Genomic DNA, 20,630 nt, shown 5'->3' with positions numbered 1-20,630 from the left:
AACCCGGGGGGGGATCAGACACAAAGAGGCTGCGGAGGATCCTGTCACAGTTGCTGTGTTCCCGGTGCGGGGGGGTCCCTGTGTTCGTTTGGGGGGGGGGTCTTAGTGTCCGGATTGGTTGCCCAGGAGGAAGTGGAACACTACACCGGCAGGTCACACCGGGCCCCGGAACTCACCGTTCCCTCGCAGCGCGCACCCGCGGCCCAGCATGGGGAGGAGTCAAAAGGAAGCGCGCACTGAGGTGACATCACCCCGAATCTGTGAGAGGAACCCCCAGCCCTAGATTACTGCTAGAATAACACTACATTTGGCCCAGACTATTTGACTTATACCATATATATATATATATATATATATGTATACAACAGTGACGGGCTTTACTGCACTAAAACCCCATTATACCCCAACATAACAATTGTGTAGCCCTAGAACAGCTTTACTCCAGCACATGTTCCTGCACTAGCCATTACTGGGACTACTTCCTAAATCACCACGCCTCCATTTATACTTCTTCCACCCCAAGAGTCAACTCCAGGCAAACATCCCATTTGTACACTTTTATTCAGTACAGGGTGCAGGTATTGAATATTAATCCTGTATATTCACCTTATTTAAACCCTGGGGCCACACATCAATATACAGCTCCAGTTAGCTGGTATGGTGCTTTCCTCTAATTTACTCCTAAGAATATACACTTTTAACAAGATGGCATGACTTTTCTGTTGAAGGTTCATCCAACCAACCCCCTTGAAGTTGACCATAATTGAAATGACTCAAAATCCCTCCACACAACTTTAAACTATTGCAGTAGAGAAGATAGTCCCAACATCCGTGCTTAATGGGAAATTTCCCATAAAAATCGACAACTGACCAATTTGTTTATATGCAGGATTTCACCTGTTTTGAACTATGGTGTTAAACCTTTTTTAGTATACAATTTAAGTTCAATATTGAGAGTACGGTACAATATGGAGCGTGTGGCAGAGGCTTGTGGCCCTTCATATTACACTTACCAGGTGAGCCAGCACAGCTTAGATGTTCTTCAGCAGTTGAATCAACAACGCAGGAGTGGGGGACGTTTTTGTGATGTGGTACTACGTGTTGGGGAGGACAGTTTTCCAGCTCATCGTGCTGTGTTAGCTGCCTGCAGCCAGTATTTTGAGTCGGTGTTGGGTGATGCAGAGGGACCTACTCCCCGAGAACTGGAGATGCACACCATCAGCTCTAAGGTGTTTGGTGACATCCTTGATTTTGCATACACGGCACGAATAGTGATCCGACTAGAAAGTTTTCCTGAGCTTATGACTGCTGCCAAATTCCTACTTATGCACTCAGTCATTGACATTTGCCAGGAGGTGATCAAGCAGTCTAATGTGCAGATCCTTGTCCCTCCTGCACGACCAGACATAATGCTGTTCAGGACAGGATCTTCAGATATTGGCTTTCCATTGGACATGAGTAACGGGACAGTTTTGGGCAGCTCAGGCATTGCTGGCTCTCTTGGTGAAGAAGAGGAGGACTCAGTGCGACCAGGACCAGCTGTGCCAAGCCAGGCCTCCCTTTTAGCTCTTGGAGGATGTCCACAGATTTTGCCAACATACCAGTTGGGAGGTCAGACTCTTGGAGGCAAAAGAGGTCGGGGAAGACCAAGAAAGCCAAGTGTCTTGGATTCAGTGCTTTTGAGTGCTGTTGGTGGACTCCGAGAGGGTGGGGTGCTGCCTTGTGGACTTTGTGACAAGGTTTTCACTGACCCTCTGCGTTTGCGACAGCATGAGGCTCAGCATGGAGTTACCAGCCTGCAGTTGGGTTATGGGGATCTGCAGGCTTCTCGACTGGGTGAGAATGGACTGGGTCAAGAAGAACCAGGAGTGCCAAGAAAGAGGAACCGTGTAAGGAAACAGGTGTCTTGTGATCTATGTGGGAAGATTTTCAGGGATGTGTATCACCTGAACCGACACAAATTATCTCATTCGGGAGAGAAGCCATATTCTTGCCCTGTATGCGGCCTGCGTTTTAAACGCAAAGATAGGATGTCCTACCACGTTCGCTCACATGATGGTTCAGTTGGAAAGCCATATATTTGCCAGAGTTGCGGGAAGGGGTTCTCCAGGTAAGTGCATATGCATTTACATAGTTCCTAAACATGCAACAACAAGACTTGCTTTACTGCTTAAATAGTGTACCCTTGACCAACAGGAAGAGAGACATTTATACCAATGTAATACACAATTACCTTTCTTATCTTTATCAGAAAACATTGAAATAAATGAGAATTTCAAGTGATGAAAATTTCAAGCGATGGCTCAACTGAAATAAATATATATATATATATATATAGATAGATAGATAGATATACTGTATATACTCGCGTATAAGCCGAGTTTTTCAGCACCCAAAATGTGCTGAAAAACTCGACCTCGGCTTATACGCGGGTCATACGCCAATCCCTCACCGGATCCCTCACCTCCCTCTCCCATATATACTCCGTATATACGCCAATCCCTCACCGGATCCCTCACCTCCCTCTCCCATAGCGCATCAGGACTCCGGGCGGTGCGTCCTTCCCTGCCGGCGTCCTTCCAAAATGGCGACGCCCATGGCCGCCACGTGGGTAGAGGCGCCGGCATTTTGGGAGCGACGCCGGCAGGGAAGGACGCGCCGCCCGGAGCTCCTGGACCTGCTCCGGGCGGCGATCGTGACAGTCAGTCACAGAGTCCTGATGCGCTATGGGAGAGGGAGGTGAGGGATCCGGTGAGGGATTGGCGTATATACGGAGTATATACGGTATTTGAAAGAAAATAACCCCTACTTTCAGCACCTGGGTGTGTCATTAGTAACTCCTCACTTCATTGATATTCATAGGCTCACAAAATGGGGTGTGGGGACCAGGGCCCTTTTGTATAAAGTGTTGTGTTATTTCCCAGCACCCACTGCTAGCCCTGTATTCTATATGGATTATCTTCTCCCTACAGGAACCAGCATGGCAGCACCAACTGCTAAACAGGGGCTTATTTATAATAATGGGATTATTGGACCCCCTTCCCCCATCCAGGCCATATTCTCCTAGAAGAGTTTGTGACCAAAATAAGCAGAGGAATTTCAAAGCTCTTGCTGCGGACTGTAAACATTTACATGTGTCCTGCACACTGTTGGGGCCGCAGAAGGAGCCTCGTATGTAGTTGCTGCATCTTTCCATCTCTCTGCCCCTGGTTGAGTTATAAGTTATTTTACTGTGACTGGTGTGCTTACAATTTTTTTTTTTTAAACTGTGGGCAGGCCTACCTTTCATTGTTATTCAGTGGGTGCAGGTACAGATTGATTTTCAATCAGCCCCTAGGCTTATACACGAGTCAATAAATTTTTCCAGTTTTCTTAGGTAAATTAGGTACCTCGGCTTATACACGGGTCGGCTTATACACGAGTATATACGGTAGATATATATGAGAGAGAGTCTATAGTGGTGCACTCGCGATACAAGCAACTGCCTGGGTGCTGGTTATAGCATAATGTAATAATCCAAAAAATAAAACCGCACTCCAAGGTCTTGAAATAGTGAAAATAGTGGAAAATTTATTTCAACGTTTCGGCACTGACTCGGGCCGTCTTCCTGATTATTATATATATATATATATATATATATATATATATATATATATATATATATATATATATATATATATATATATATATATATATATATATATGGGATGCACCGAATCGACTATTTTGGATTCGGCCGAACCCCGAATCCTTAGTGAAAGATTTGGCCGAATACCGAACCAAATCCGAACCCTAATTTGCATATGCAAATTAGGGGTTGAAAATATTTTTACTTCCTTGTTTTGTGACAAAAAGTCAAAATTTCACTCCCCGCCCCTAATTTGCATATGCACATTTGGTTCGGCTGGGCAGAAGGATTCGGCCGAATCCTGGATTCGGTGCATCCCTAATATATATATATCTCATTGTGTTGGATTGCCAGGTCATTCCTTTCACTCATAATAGGCTGCAACCACATAGATGAGTGTTGCAAGTAATCACTGTCGGCAATGTTTCCTCAGACAGTGCTTAGCAAATGTTGCCGTTGGCACTTAGTAGTAGTTACAGGTTACTGACAGCTACAAAGCAGTAATTCAGAGAATGTTTAGTGATGTTTTCAGCATTTAATATTGAGCTTCCAACTTCCATTGCTGACTACAGGCCATCAGTGGAGGGTGGCTTGGCCAGTATTGCTATGATAGAATGTTCAACCCTAGACAGGGTGACAGTTGGCTGTCTCACCCCTACACTAATGTGACCTACTTCCTGTTTCTAACACCTCGGGCATAGCAATCACTTTCACTTTCATTCCTGCACTTCCTTGATGTCTGTGCCCTCATTAAATTCTCCTGCCCTCCTTACTGTGTATAATTGTGTATTATGTGCATGGGCATCAGGTCACCATTTCAGGTGCATGCATGACATTTTGGGATGTTGAAAAGCTTGCCATAATTAAATTTTCACTCATTCTTTCCTATGTAAAAGCTGTGCAAGAGTTCCAAATGACTTGGATGTTATTTTACTGTAGTCAAGGCAACAATTATGAGACATTAATGCAATATTTAATGATTTAATTAAGATACAAGTAGCCTACAAATCTGATTTGCAAGCACCTTTGAGAGGCAAAATTAATGGTCTCTGAATGTGAATCTGATTGGTAGTCCCAGAATCTTAATGCAATGTTTTATGGCATTGGTTGTATGCTGTACTCGCACACAAAATCTTGATCAATTGTGTGTTGTCAGAGTAATCTACAGGTGGGAAACTGCATTTTGACCACCAGGGTTCTCTGTAAGAGAACTGCTGAGGTCAAAATCTCTCAGTGCGACATGAGCCTTTCTAGCAACAACGGATATTTATTTAACGAATATCCGGTGTGTTTCTTATGTAAAATATGTTTGCCTTTAATATGAAGTTATCAAAAAAAGAGTTGCCCTGTTTTTAGAATTAAGCACTGTAGTGATATATATAATATTTATTGTATGAGCATCAGTAGACAATCACTTTCCCCTCTTGTCATGGAACACTATTTGAAGTTGCTTGCAGTATAAATCCCCCCTACATACACACACACACACACACACACACACAGATTTTCAAGCCTCCACCCTCAAATGGAGAATAGCAAGATGATATATTGTGATTGGTTGGAATGCTTGTGTGTGTGTGTGTGGGGGGGGAGTAAGTATGCACAAAGACAGACTTCCTACCCCTGCTAGAAGAATGTAGAGCCCCCCCCCTGCACATTGGGCAGCAGAGTGGTGGGGAAAAAAGGCGGGGGTTGCGATGTAGGATATGCAGTGAGCATGTGTGATTATTTTGAGGTGGGGAGCTGCAGAATGACTAACATCCTAGATCTTGTGACACTAATTTTCTCTTGTGTCCCTGCACTTCTCTGCATTTATTTATTTATTTATTTATTATTTGTGTTGTGACTCTGTACTAGTATAGAAACATAAATGGAAAAACCATAGAGCACAAAAAAACAACTAAACTTGTTATACACAAAGATACAGAGTAATTAATCATACAGGAGTAATGTAATATGTTATATTCTATTATATCATATTAATGTTTTTTATACTTAAAGGAATTGTTCAGTGTAAAAATAAAAACTGGGTAAATAGGCTGTGCAAAATAAAAAAATGTTTCTGATATAGTTAGTTAGGCAAAAATGTAATGTATAAAGGCTGGAGTGACTGGATGTCTAACATAATAGCCAGAACACTACTTCCTGCTTTTCAGCTCTCTTGGTTTACACTGACTGGTTACCCTGGTTACCAGGCAGTAACCAATCAGAGACTTGAGGGGGCCACATGGGTCATATCTGTTGCTTTTGAATCTGAGCTGAATGCTAAGAATCAATTGCAAACTCACTGAACAGAAATGTACCATGTGGCCCCCCCTTCAAGTCGCTGACTAGCTCAGAGTTATAGAGCTGAAAAGCAGGAAGTAGTGTTCTGGCTATTATGTTACACATCCAGTCACTCCAGCCTTTATAGGTTACATATATAGCTAACTAACTATATCAGAAACATTTTTTATTTTGCACAGCCTATCTATTTACAGTTTTTATTTTCACACTGAACTATTCCTTTAAGGTGGCCATAGATGCACAGATAATATCTGTAACGAAGACTCACCCTGGTGGTCCAGTGGGCCGGCGGGGACGCCTGCCGCATGGTGCTTCCTCCTCAGCCGTCCGCAAATGAATTTCCTTAGGGCGCGCGTGGCGCGCACTTCCGCCTTTTCTCTGCACATTGACGCCATTGCGTCAGCGCACAATGGCGCGAAATTCAAAGGGTATTTAAAGGGACTTCAGTACTGTGTTCATTGCCCGTTATTTGGTTCGTTCTAGTAAGTTACTGGGTGCAATTCTGTATTCCTGTTATCTGATTCCTGTTTGACCCCTGCCTAAATCAATATTCTGACTTCTGTGATCCTGACCCCTGCCTGGTAACCGACTATTCTGATTTCTGTAATCTATTTCTAGATTACAGAAATTATTGGTTCAGTGAGACAGGGCAGTCTAACTAGATGACTATGGATTACATGTGGCCCTTTGAGGAATTTGAATGATGTTTAGTGTCCATGAACTCCAGACAAGACTATTTTGTATAAAATCAACATTGTAGTTGCTCTGCAATAGTGAGTGAAAAAAATGTTTAATTATTGTATTGAACAGAAACAGATGCAATTTCAAATTAGGAATGCACCAAAGCCAGGATTTAGCTCGAAATTCAGGCAAATCCTAAATGTTTAGCCAAACCTGTTATGTGACTTTAAAATGCTTTACAACAGTAGATGATCCTTTTTTCTCCAATTGATGCAATATATTTTTGCAAATATAAATTTGCAAATTAGAGTTAGAATTCAGTTTGGCTGAATCGTTTGCAGAGGGTTTGGTATTGAGCCATATCAAAATGTATCGATCTGGTGCTTTCCTAGCTCAAATATGAATAGATAAGACCATGTCACAGTGACATGGGTGAATTGTGCCACAATCTTTCACATTATAATTAAACTGGTAAGTGACGATGACTGGAACATTTTCTTGCTTTCAGTTTAGAACTAAAGTGCCTCATAGTTTGATGAATAATAGAAACATAACACTGTATGCCACACAGCATTTATAGTATAGCTAAAAAAAAAAGACTTTCATGCCTGGGTCACAAATCCTGTTACACAGTTATAATGGGGTGATCCTATTCGAGATTGGAGACTTTGCAGTAGCCAACTTTTATATGCCAAAATATCAAACTACTTACTGCCACAAATGTACTGCTGCTAAATCAAAAGAGGATGTGGGAAACACTCTCTTTTAACAGAAGTTTTTTTTTTCTCTTCTTCTTCAGTTGTCTCGCTTTCAGGCCCATCAGGGACACTTTAACACATTGCATGCTGACTGTGATTAGTAATTTAAAGTAATTTAGTAAAAAGGAGGCTCAAGGCATGTGGTCAAATGTGTCAAGGAGGGCAACAAGCAAAGCTATTGCGCAGAAGCTCAAGTCTCTCTTTTGACCCACTTTTGATGCTAAGGTGTCTTATTTAAGGCATGCTATCACCAGGACCTTAGTTATTCTTACATTAGCCAACACATGCCCTCTTTTCATTTAATTCAATTAATTTCTGTTACTTCTTTATGCATACTCTTTGGAACTCACGAGCTGGGATGTTCTGGGTGGGGGGTGCCAGACACTGGTTGCATTAAATACAAGACTCCCTTGCATCCACCAGTTTTGTCCTGGAATTTAATGTGGCCCAGGGTACAGAGCACAGTAGCAGTGTCAGTACAACTAGGTACAAGTTCATTGAAATGGTTTCCTCACTATCCATTCACATCAAATATTGCATTTATAGCCTCCAGTGACAGATATTGACCTCAGTAGCTGTTTTGTAGACTGCAATTCTTTTGGTTTATCTAATACTAGCATATCCATTTCTTGGGTCCTGTTCATCCCATACTCAACAACAGGAGGCATTAATATTCGTCCCAAAAAAACAGATCTTGATATGGATGATTATAACTTGGAAAAACGAAGAAATCTGATTTTTGGTGTAAATGATATGATGAAATAGCTGGCACATCCATAAGCCTTAGGTTCTCGGCTATATAGAAGAAAAGTAGTTGATCATCTTACGCTTTCTGTGTTTTTTTTTTTTTAAGTAAAACTTTCTGTTCTAGTGTGCTTATTTATATCTGTTTTTTTTTCCCCAACAGGCCGGACCACCTTAATGGGCATATTAAACAGGTTCATACATCAGAGAGACCCCACAAGTGTGAGGTATGGAAAGGGTCAATGGGCTTAGTGGTCTGGGATAGACATCTGAGAGAATGAGAGAACGCTAGGGTATTTTACCTTGTGTGACTTAAAGCACCAGTCCCACTTTGCAAAAAGCTCTCCTGCAGCCTCTTAACACCAGAATATGTTTTCTTGTACTCTCTAAATCTCCTGTTACTACTCTCTGTAATGTTACGTTTTCTGTACCAAAAGGGTGCAGGATTTATAATATATTTGTGTTCAACATTTCTCATGTTATGTAGATTGTATAGCGCTGCATATACAGTAGCGCTGTATAAATGAAGGTGTACATACATGCATTCATGTTAGCATATGAGTCACAGTATAAGGGCTGTGCAATACCTGATAAAATACAATTAGATCTGACAAGTAAAAACAATATGAAACTGCTCTGTCATTGCCACTAAGATTCCAGTGTCAAAGTGAAGAGGACACAGTCATAACGCTCTGAAATTCTCATTTCCCTATTCAAAAGCCCCACAAAAATGATTTTACACCCATTTTTTTCCAAAATAGAAAACTACAGAAGGAATGTCCAATGATGTGCGCAATGAGCTGGAGAAAGGAGGAGGACAGGTAATCCACCATGAAAACAGTAAGAGACATAAAGTTATGTAATGGACCAAGGAAGTGGGACTGGTGATTTAATGAAGGCTGTGCCAAGATGCCAAAGGGAGCATGTAAGAAAGAAAGTATGTGAGTTTTTAAAGGAATACTATCATCAAAATGTGCAAGTGTACTTTTTACAGACAAGATTGAATAAGTAGTCCTAACAAACTGAATTGTATCAAACAAAATAAGTTGATAAACGACACCATAAGAATCATGAGAGAACTCCTTTTTTTTCTGAAGGATCCCTTATCCGAAATACCCCAGGTCTCAATTCATGTACAATCCATGTTATTAAGATTACAATTTCTTCCATTTCCATGAAAGCATATTTACTAAATATCTTACCATGTGTATCTATGCTCAGAAACAGTTTGGGCTTGACGCCCAATAACTTTGGTTATGCAAGAAACAATGCAAGCAAGAATAAAGTACAGGTATGGGATATGTTATCTAAAAACCTGTTATCCAGAAAGCTCCGAATTACAGAGGCTGCCTCCCAAAGACTTCATTATAATCAAATAATCCAGATTTTTAAAATTGATTTCCTTTTTTTCTGTAATAATGAAAAACACTACCATATACTTGATCCAAACTATGTTATAATTAACCCTTATTGGAAGCAGAACCAGCCTATTGGGTTTATTTAATGTAACCATGGTTTTCTAGTAGACTTAAAGGAAAACTATACCCCCAAAATGAACACTTAAGCAACAGTTTATATCATATTAAGTGGCATATTAAAGAATCTTACCAAACTGGTATATATACTTGAGTAAATATTGTCCTTTTACATCTCTTGCCTTGAACCACCATTTTGTGATGGTCTGTGTGCTGCCTCAGAGATCACCTGACCAGAAATACTACAACTCTAACTGTAACAGGAAGATGTGTGGAAGCAAAAGACACAACTCTGTCTGTTAATTGGCTCATGTGACCTAACAAGTATAGTTTGTTTGTTAAGTTTGTGTTCACAGTGAATCGTATGATCCCAGGGGGCTGTCCTTATTTTTAAAGAGGGCTATTTTCTATTTATGATTACCCAATGGCACATACGACTAAAAAATTATATTATTTACATGAGCTGTTTTCTGCAATATATTTTTATAGACACCTACATTGTTTGGGGGGGGGGGTATAGTTTTCTTTTAAGGTATGAAGATCCGTTATCTGGACAAACCCAGGTCCCGAGCATTCTGGAAAACAAATCCCATACCTGTACTTTGAAAATATGAATGAAAATGAAAACTACTGAACACTGTTGATCCCGTTGGGGTAATTACATAATGTAATGATAGTATTCCTTTAAGATCCATCTGCATAGAAGAGTTTGTATGTGTAATATAAACCAATGTCTTTGAATTTAAATATGTACGTGCTTCAAGGGAAATTTCACCTAAATCTTCAAGTATTGTAAGTGTATGTGTGAGTGGCTATATGCATATGTGCATTCCTACAGTGTTTTGTCCTCAGGAAAGCAGAAGTTTTATGGATTTAATTGGTGTAAAGGATAAAAGCCTACCTGAAAAGTCAAAGTAAATGTGATCAAAGTTTTATTGTGAACATTTTATCAGCTTTTCTATGACTTTTGGACTGCTTCTGCACAACAGCCTTCATGGTTGATCAGCTATCTGTGGTCACTTCAAATTGGGTCTTGTCAGAAATCTGACATGCATCTAGTACCCTGACTTAATTAAGAAAATCACTTTTCCCTAAAAATCTTAGGGTTAATACTTGGTCCAGATGGATTGCAAACAGTAGACTGGTCACTTGAAAGTTTGTGGTGTATTGTGTGTTAGCACAGCAGGAAAAGGCAAGGAGGTATGCTTAGTGCAGCTTCTTATTGGTAAAGCCACCTGCACATTCAGTTCAGCCTTCTTGGATGGCTGCTGTTCAGAAGCTGCCCAAAACTGATAAAAAAAACCTTAGATGTCTGGAAAACTGTTCTAAAAATATAATAGCTTGGAAACCTACTTAGAAATGCACTTTAACTGCCTACCTGTCGTAGATCTTAGAATCTGTGGTACGAGTAGTCAAGTACTTAACTGCCAATTGTCGTAGGTTTTTGCGGTTGTGCCCACAATACTCCAATATGTATATTTGCAAAATATAAATTGATGCCTCTGTGGTCAAAAGTGCCATATAGTGCACCTAAGCTGCAGTAGATTTGCAGCTAAAACATGATATATATCTGCAGTTATGAATATAAGGAGTACTGTGGGTGTGTAGTATGCTAGTTACACATTCATAGGTCAAATACATGGGGAGATAACCCTTACTTATGACCAGGGAATGTTTTCTACATAAATAAAGCAGAATGTTTGGGAAACTTTGCACATTAAAGTGTATAGCTATCTATATGCTGACCTATTCTGTGCTTCTCTTCATACGTGTGTTTTTATTTGGGCAATATGTTTATTGTCACATTCTGTGTAGGTGTGTTCATTTACAGTGCCTTGCAAATGTATCTAACATTTGATAATTTCTCTAACTCTAATGAATAGTATATCTTTCAATATTTTCATAAAGATACTTTAAGACTACCATTTGTTATTCAGTAAAGTGAGAGAACTGGTTAAGGGTGTGCATACTTTAGCACTGTATCCACTGATCCACAGTGCTTATGCCATTGTGTTTGTTTGGCAGTATCTTGTTTAACAATTAATTCTGGCTGGTCCTCATTTGAGTGTAGGACAAGCCAAAAGCATCTACTAATGGCTTTTAATGTGCTTATCTACAGCCGAGCCAAACCTTTAAATGTAAACCAATATCATAAAAATATATCAAAAATGCAACCTTTATTTTTTGGGTATAACTCTTAAGCTGGATATACATTGGACGGTTATGTGGGCTTATTCTCAGATGACTAATATTTGTCATTTTACTGGCTCCTAGAATAGCTGATTTCTAATCAGCAGCTAACATCTCATGTGCTAAGTGATCAGACAGCAAATTTGGCTTACAGCATTTGAAAATGCTTTGGACTATTTCGCTTTACCTTGGTAAAAATGTCCCAATATGTCTGTGTAACTGAGCAATTTCATGATGTGTTTACATTTTTTTAACTATAGTGATAAAATCTGATTGTAGCAAAGACAATATATGTATTTATGTTCTGTGTACGTGTACATAACAACCACAAATGGGACCTCAAACTACACAATTTTAAAAAAGCAAGCAAGTTAAATAACAGCTGGTTTATTCCCCCTTCACACATAGACATGTAATGCTTCATTCGCCACACGTGACCGGCTTCGCTCACACTTGGCTTGTCACGAGGACAAAGTGCCATGTCAGGTGTGCGGGAAATACCTGAGGGCTGCTTATATGGTTGATCATCTGAAGAAACACAGCGAGGGGCCCAGCAACTTCTGCAGCATCTGTAACCGAGGTAACTACAGGGGGAATGTTTGGGTTTGAAATACATTTTGGCCAGTGATCAAATGGAATGGCTTTATGTTCTTTCTTAGAGAATGTTGAGCCTGTTATATTAACCTTGAGGCAGTGGCTACCAAAGCTATATATGTGTATTGATGCAGCATCTTTGTAGTGTTCATTTTGGCCAAACCTTTGAAAACCATTGCTCTAGGTCAGTGCTGTCCAACTTCTGTGTTAACGAGGGCCAAAATTTTACTGGCATATGTGGTGGAGGGCCGATAATGGAAGTCAGTGTTGGTCACTCCCCCTTTTAAACCACACCCACTGTAAACCACACCCATATTACCACAAGAACTTTTAAGATCATGTCCACATTAACGGTGGTAGCACACCAAAAAACCAAATGGTTGGTGCTCACTGCAGGGAAATCCCTCATGTGAAAAATTGAAGTTATGTTAAAAACATACCCTTAAATCCATATTCCTCATCCTCCCCTGTGGATAATACAACAACCCCCAACACATGATTAAACTCCTTAGGGGCCCTTAACAACAATTTCCAAATGCTAACAAACCCCTAACAGGCTTACATCCCACAGGATGTAGGGCAAGCAGAGAATGGCACACACAAGCAGCACTGGGCAAGCAGAGAATGGCACACACAAGCAGCACTGGGCAAGCAGAGAATGGCACACAAGCAGCACTGGGCAAGCAGAGAATGGCACACACAAGCAGCACTGGGCAAGCAGAGAATGGCACACACAAGCAGCACTGGGCAAGCAGAGAATGGCACACACAAGCAGCACTGGGCAAGCAGAGAATGGCACACACAAGCAGCACTGGGCAAGCAGAGAATGGCACACACAAGCAGCACTGGGCAAGCAGAGAATGGCACACACAAGCAGCACTGGGCAAGCAGAGAATGGCACACACAATCAGCACTAGGCAAGCAGAGAATGGCACACACGGAGGGAAGGCAGAACAGAGCAGGAGACAGGGAAAGCTATCATTCTAATATGTACTACATACAGTGACACAGTGCTGATGCCCAATTAGCATTTTGAATAAAGTGTGAACAATGTGGGCAGTTTCAGTCTGGGTCTCAGGTGTGAATAGTACAGGGTTTTAGCATATAAACAATAGAGGTGTCACAAGGGTGAACAATACAGGGGGATCACAGGTGTGAACAAAACAGGGGATTAGAGTCTGAATTTAACAATGCAGGGGCCAGTCAATCTCTGTAGTGATACCTTTTAAATCTTACATATAGCATGTGGGGGGGTCGTCTAGCGGGCTGCCAGTTGGACAGCCCTGCTCTAGGTTATTAAACAGTCCAGTGATTGACTTGAGGAAACACCATTAATTTCACACATGCTTGTGTTCCTGATTACAATGCGTAGCTCTCAGGGCTGTGGAGTCAGTACTTAAATCCTTCAGCTCTGACTCCTCAGTTTATGGTACCTCAGACTCCTACATAAAATCAAACTACATAAAATCAAACTACATAAACCAAAAACAATAGGAAAACCTAAAACAACTTATATATTCATTGAACCTGACATATAGCTGTAGAATAGTTAAATACAGTCCAAAATGAAAGTATTTATCTGATTTGATTATTTTCAGAGCTTGTATTTAAAGTTGTTAGGAGTTGGAGTTGGTACATTTACATGAGCTGGAAAAAAATAAATATTGGGTCAAGTCAAATAAGTAATTTTAATTTTTGGTATTACCGGTCCCTTTCTCATTGATGAAATACTGTTGTTCATGTCTATATTAACTGTGATAATTATGTATTTGAGTAGGAGGAAGGTTAGAGACCAGTTCATTACTGGTAATGCTAATTTACAAATATCTAAAATATAACCATTTATTGAAATGCTCCATTGAGCACATTCACGTCTAATGATAAAGAGAGCACTATGACAATTCTCCATGTATAGAACAGTCAGTAGATTAGATCAATATAAATGCATAGAAGCAAAAAGCTTTGATAGCTGTGTGGGGCTTGCTGAAATAACAGTTAAAATCCAGTCAGTCAGCCAACCCAACAAAGTAACCCACTTGACCCTAGCTGCACCTGGTGGATCTGTATGGTCTTCCTCAAAGTGTTCCAAAGGGTTACTTTGCCACAGATCTTACTAAATGTAATCAATTTAAGCCTTGTATGGAACAATCGTGTTTCCTTTTTTTTGTTAATCAAACAAAAGTAGGCTTACCTTAGAAGCAGAATTGTAAATTGTCTTTTACGAGCAGTAAACTCAGCAGTCAGCAGACTGGGCCACTGAGAAGTCTGTTACTGAGCAGCAGCTTTTGAACAAAATACTTATCTATGAAAAATTGGTGTACAGTCTGTAGGTCTGGGAGCACTTTGTGGGACTAGGAACAGACAAGCTATAAGGGTAGCAAGTAATAATCAACTTGGGAGCACCTAGCCTGTCAGTAAGTGGATGGCAAACTCTGACATTTTCAAACCATGCTTAATATATGCTTTTAATCTTTGCTTTCAGGGTTGACAAGGATTCATAAGTAAAAAGACCTGAATGTTGTTAGCCTAGTTGAACCGTTGAATCCATTATCAAGGAACCACTAAATATGCTTACTAAGCAATAAACAGACCAGAGATCAGCTCTTTTTAGAAGCAAGTCACTTAGTAAGACGTTGGTATCCTGGGAGTTGAAAGGAATTGGGAATTATTGTGGCTGTAAGATATCAGAGAGCAGTAAGAGGTCTGTCTGTTTGTGGCAGTGTCTCATCTGCTTTTATCTTGTTTAGGTTTCTCCTCTGCCTCCTACTTAAAGGTGCATGTTAAAACCCATCATGGTGGCCTCCACAGCACTGGCTCTCGGAGGCCGGAGTCCGTCCCCAACGGGGCAGCGCTCTTCCACTGTGTCAGGACCTGTGGCGTGAAAGGCAAGCAAGTCACAGCCAGCTGTCTCTGCAGATGGGTTACCACTAGCGGGGGGGGGGGGCTGATATCTAAGTGTGAGGTGACATTAGAAATTTTGTTTAAAAAGACCCTACTCCAAGAAATCTGAGCTGACCTACTTATGTAACCGTATGAATGCACCTTATTGCTACCCACTTGGTTAAATATTTATTTAAATTGGAGAAGAATACATTCCTTAATGACATGTAACTACAATAGTATTGCAATACCATTTCAGTGCAATTCCAGTAACTTTTTAAAATTGATTATTTTATGCTGGAAATCCACCAGTCTGTTGTATGAAATGCTCCATTGGCTTTAGTCTGTTAAGGGTCATCTGACTTCTTGGTGCTGCCTGGTCTACTGTTTATAGGTGAACTGAAATCACTAGTGTGTACTCGGTTTACGAAACAGATATGATTTCCTAAGCGAGATAACAAAATTCCAAAATAGATACCATACATACACATCAAAAGCACACTCTTTGGGAGTAATGTAATAAAAGGTCCAAAGTTACTAGTCTAATAACTCATAACAACCAATGAGTAGGTAGGATTTACTGATCAGCTATTAAAGCAAATACCTGCAAACTTTGGCATTTTTTATTATATAACACAGTCTGGTTTATAGGACCATTTATAATTCACCAAAACCTGTTTTTTCTTTCTTTTCTGCTTAATGTTTCTGTTCACACTGAGCCCAATGTAACCTGTCTACCTAAAGCTTTTAAATTATCATTAATAAATATGGATACGCTGCTTATTAGCACATGGTATATGGGGAACACAAAAAGCTGCACAATCTTTGCATTGTATTGCAAAGATTGTGCCTTCTAGTATTGTATTTGGTTTCCTTTCTTGAAAATTAATACACATTTCCTGTTTGTGAAGAATCTGTCTTTCATGCTCCTTGGAAATACTCCACATGAATAAACATATAGGCATAGCTTTATAATGCCTTGATTCAGTAATTTTAACCAAGTGGTAACAATGGATATCCCTTATTGCATTTTCAGCAGGAAAAATGATTCATAGGGGTGTTAGAGCCCAGTGCTACTGTGCAATAACTTCCCATAGAGAAGAATTCTGTCCGGATGCTCAAAGCAAACACGTTCTGATGAACTGTCACATGAATCTAAGATGATAAATATGTACCGTACATTTTCCTGACTTCATGGTTCCCCAGTTCAGTATTTGAACACTTTCAGATTTGTGCACAATCTGTCTGACTGTTGATTGCTGGAGTCCAAACTCTATAGATAGTCTTGTAAAAATTTTCAGCTTTATGGGCATCAGCAACTCTTTTTTCTGAGGTCCTTACACACCTCCTTTGTTCGAGTCATGATACAGATCCACAAATGTGTTGTATGTGTGAACAGGCTTTGCTTTCTTTAAATCAAACAGGGTCTCTCACTCACACCTGATTGTCATCCCCACTCACACCTGATTGTCTGTAAACACTAGTCTCTGATTTCACCTTCAAATTATATGATAATACTAAGGATTCAGTCACTTTTGCCACAAGCAAATATATATTTTTTCAAATATAATCATTTTTGTTCTATTTAACTAGGTGTTCTTAATCTCCATTAAGGTATTGTTTGAAAATCAAATTATCTTTTAGTTCACATTCATATAAAATATATTAAAGGCTTCACAAACTTTCAAGCACCACTGTATATGTTTTTTTCAACATGAGCTCAATAATTAGGGCTTGTGCAGAACACACTATTTGCCTTTATTTATAAATAAAAGGTACCTGTTCGGCAGGTAACAGAGCCCACACTCCAGTTGGGGATAACAGTAGTTTTTTCTTTAAAAAAATTCCCCCACCAATGCCAGACCACTAGCCTCCCTCCCTCCCAGTGCGAGCGGCCTTGTCAATCAGAGCACATACACAAATGCGATTCTGACTTCATGCTCATTCGCATAATGAACAAGCCACGGCACTTGCTCATTATACGTATGCATGTGTCCCAACGTGGCCACTCGTACCGGGAGCTCCCTCCCAGTGTGTGGGTGGCCTAGCGCTTCTGGGGGGCATTTAAAAAAACGACTGTTGCCCCCCAACTGGAGTGCGGGCTCTACACTTTTAGTTGGGGATAATATTTTTGCCCAACAGGTGTCCTTTAAGAAATAGCTCTAAAATCTGTTATTTCTGGCACTAAACAAGAATATGAAGCCAGTTTTACTTTAGTACTTACTGTTACTTTCTCAACCTAAGGATCCTTAAAGGAGCTGATAAAAATATTTAAATGTCCAGGTCTCTCTTGTATAGTTAATCCAAAGCTTTATTTGCAAACATATGAAATCTGAAACATTGTGTTTACTGATCTAATGGTGGTGTCAAATATATTGCCTTTCCATTCGTTTGAAGTAAAACTTGCTGAAACCCATAAAAAGATTGTTGTAAGGCAGTAGAAGGGATTGTTCAACTAAATAGCTTCATTAATAAGCATGCTGGACAGGCAACCTTGCTATCAAACCTATCTACTCTATTAAATGCAGTATAATGGTGTATATTCCTCTAGCTCTTTATGATTTGTCTTGGGGCGAGTGACATCTATCATGAGAGGGAAGTTTTCAGTGATGTCTGAAGCCTTTGCAGATGATTTCTCTGCAGGCATTGCTACATGTTCCACCTAGTGGCAGAATGCAACATTTATTACACAGATTAGTTATGGTTTATTAACAAATCTAGTTCTTGATAAATATATGAACTAATACAATCACAGTCAATCACAGTCAATCTATACAGATAGATAAACCTTCAGCCAACTCCTGGGTGCTCCCCATGTGATATAAAAGAGTGACACAAACTAAACATTGCAAAAAAACAGGTGGTTACATGATGACAGACAACTGTACTCAAATTAAAAGGGGTACTTTCTCCTGGGTGTTCTTTATAGGGACACTCGCTTTTTTAGCAGATTATTTTGTTTATCATTTTAGTTGAAGATATTGGAAGCACTCAGATGTAGCAATGAATACATTTATTTACAATAAGTATCACACAGTCCCCTACATCAACGTGTTTCGGGTCTCCTTGAACATCATGGAGACTGTTCAAGGAAAATGAAACGCGTTGATGTGGGGGACCGTGTGATACTTTGATAAACGTATTCATTGCTACACCCGTGAGTACTTCCAATATCTTCAACTGATAAAATGAAATATAAACAAAATAATCTGGCAAAAAAGCGAGTATCCCTATAAAGAAATAAAGTACAGACGTAAAGTAGGGTTGCTTTGCAATAAGTGTTTGGATTAAACACCCAGCAAAAAGTACCTCTTTTAAAATTTGAGTACAGTTGTTTGTCATTGTGTAACCACCTATTTTTTTTTACAATGCTTAGTTTGTGTCACTCTTTCATATCACATTCGCTTAGATTTCCAGTACAACACATTTTCTGACAAGAATCTTGAGTAAAACCATCCAGTTCCCTTAGGCAGCAAACGGAGTCCTTCGAGGGCATTAAGATGCAGTGCTTTTTAGCAAAAACCTGAAAAATCTATGGTTTACACTCAGTATTGTTACTATACTCTCTGCTCATGAGTATATGTCTAGATTTCCTGCCAGAAAGCAAGACACGGTTGCAGTTTTATTCTTTATTAAAGGAAAGTGGACACAGTCACATAATTAGCAGGAAATTTCCCATGCAAGAAACAAAAACATTATCAAAACACTAAAATCTAATAGTGACGGTTACCAAACAAGTTATAGCACTTTGTTGTTTGTAATTCCCATGTATAATATCCCAAGTTAATTTCTTGGCTAGCCGGGTGCGGAAGCCTTTATTGCATGATGCCCTGGGAAATTGTGGATATTTGTAAATCAGTGTTCATGAAAAAAAAAGTTTTATTTGAATTTTTACAGAATTTCATCACTATAGCTATATTCTTCCAATTTCTTTGCTAGTAAATAGTACATTTCTATTGTTCTATGTTTTGTCCAACTCTACCTTTTCTTGCCCCATTTGGGAATTAATCAGTATTTAGTACCCAACAAACTGCTTTCTGGGGTATATATTAGCTGCTGCCTATCTTAAGTAAAAGTCAATTAAGATGCATGAGGAATATGAGATTACTAAAGGGATTGCCTTTGTCACCTTCCTTTCTTATTTTACAGAAGGAGTGAAGTGCCCGCATGGAGAACAGGAGAGCTCTGATTCTTATGGTGACCTTTCTGAAAGCAGTGATCTCAAATCCAGAGAAAAGCAAAATGCAAATGGATCCTACACAGCATGTGACCTGGTGATTCCTAAGAAAAGTGAAGCTGAGCCTGAAAAGCGATACCCTTGCACAGAATGTGGCAGCTTTTTCCGGTCCAAAGCCTATCTTAATAAGCACATCCACAAAGTGCATGCCCGACCATTGGGGGCTGGGCTTGGAGACTTGGGGCCTGCACTTGGCCCCACCTTTGGGCCCACCTTTGGCCCCTCATTGGGTCCTGCTTTAGGGCCCACCCTTGGCCCTGCTTTAGGTGCATCACTTGGGCCAGCTCTAGGGTCTGCTTTGGCTTCTCCTTTCTCCCCTCAACAGAACATGTCACTGCTTGAATCGTTTGGCTTTCAGATTGTTCAGTCTGCTTTTGCATCATCTCTTGTGGATCCTGAGGGGGAACAGCAGGGGATGAGCACAGAGAGAAAGTAACACATCACAATGGATGCGGAGAAGAAACAGCAGGGACTGCAGAGAAACCTTTTGAGAAGGAGCACGAGGGCATACTGACATAGAATAATCATGTACAATAGGTATTTGATAAGGGGGACATCCCGAAGCCTTGTAATGCGTTTAAGGAAAAAAAGTGAGCAGGAAGAGGACGCCACAAGAGAATCTTTCAGAGCAGGTGTGTCCTGACCTTCACATGTGTAATTGATGATGGTAGGGAGGATTTTTTTTTCTATATTCATTAGCTAGTTTCAATTCTAATGTGCCTCCGCTCTACCCTCTGAACTCTTTAAGTAAGGTGAGGTTTCTGAAAAGAAGTTGAGAATATAAGAATTAAGTATTTTTTTCCCAAAACCTCCAGAAGCTTCTCCTAGTAATTTGGAATGAAATGTTTGATTTCCATTCATAGCCAGTATGTGATTCCAAAATGACTTTGCATATCGGCAACTCCATACTAGTGCAGAACCCATGTGGTTTAGGTGTCTGTGTGTGGGCACATAAATATTTTGTACTGTACTTTGCTGGAGATTGATAGTAATCCTGGACATACCAGCTTGTACTGTAATAAACACAACAATGTGCTAAGTAGCTCTGTGCTGCATTTAGAGAATAATGAAAGGAGAAAATGAGTAAAGAAGTCAGTTTGTTAAGAAGCCTTCTTTCAACTGTAATAGAAATTCAGAGTAATAAAATGAAGTGTATG

General features: G+C 40.0%; 1 protein-coding gene across 4 annotated transcripts; it reads left to right on the top strand.

The window, feature by feature from the left end:
* patz1.S (POZ/BTB and AT hook containing zinc finger 1 S homeolog) lies at window positions 1–20,630 on the top strand. Of its 4 annotated transcripts, XM_018244065.2 has the most exons (6): window positions 1–2,110; window positions 8,261–8,324; window positions 8,859–8,918; window positions 12,171–12,342; window positions 15,104–15,241; window positions 19,386–20,630. In XM_018244065.2, the coding sequence occupies exons 1-6, from the start codon at window positions 969–971 to the stop codon at window positions 19,907–19,909; spliced, it is 2,100 nt and encodes a 699-aa protein (XP_018099554.2). In that variant the 5' UTR covers window positions 1–968; the 3' UTR covers window positions 19,910–20,630. The 4 variants fall into 4 exon arrangements, with proteins under 4 accessions (XP_018099554.2, XP_041436213.1, XP_018099552.1 ...); XM_041580279.1 differs by lacking the exon at window positions 8,859–8,918; XM_018244063.2 differs by lacking the exon at window positions 15,104–15,241 and having other exon boundaries at window positions 2–2,110.

This window comes from Xenopus laevis, chromosome 1S (genome assembly GCF_017654675.1).
Source record: "Xenopus laevis strain J_2021 chromosome 1S, Xenopus_laevis_v10.1, whole genome shotgun sequence".
In the NCBI taxonomy this organism is placed as follows: domain Eukaryota; kingdom Metazoa; phylum Chordata; class Amphibia; order Anura; family Pipidae; genus Xenopus; species Xenopus laevis.
Note: the sequence above shows the minus strand (reverse complement) of the source record. Positions and strands in the feature narration are given on the sequence as shown.

Excerpts from the sequence above, each read along its gene's own strand:
- patz1.S (XM_018244065.2), top strand. The coding sequence starts at position 969 with ATGGAGCGTGTGGCAGAGGCTTGTGGCCCTTCATATTACACTTACCAG. Across the intron at positions 8,325-8,858 it reads AGAGACCCCACAAGTGTGAG|AAAACTACAGAAGGAATGTC; the intron begins GTATGGAAAGGG and ends TTTCCAAAATAG. Across the intron at positions 12,343-15,103 it reads CTGCAGCATCTGTAACCGAG|GTTTCTCCTCTGCCTCCTAC; the intron begins GTAACTACAGGG and ends TATCTTGTTTAG.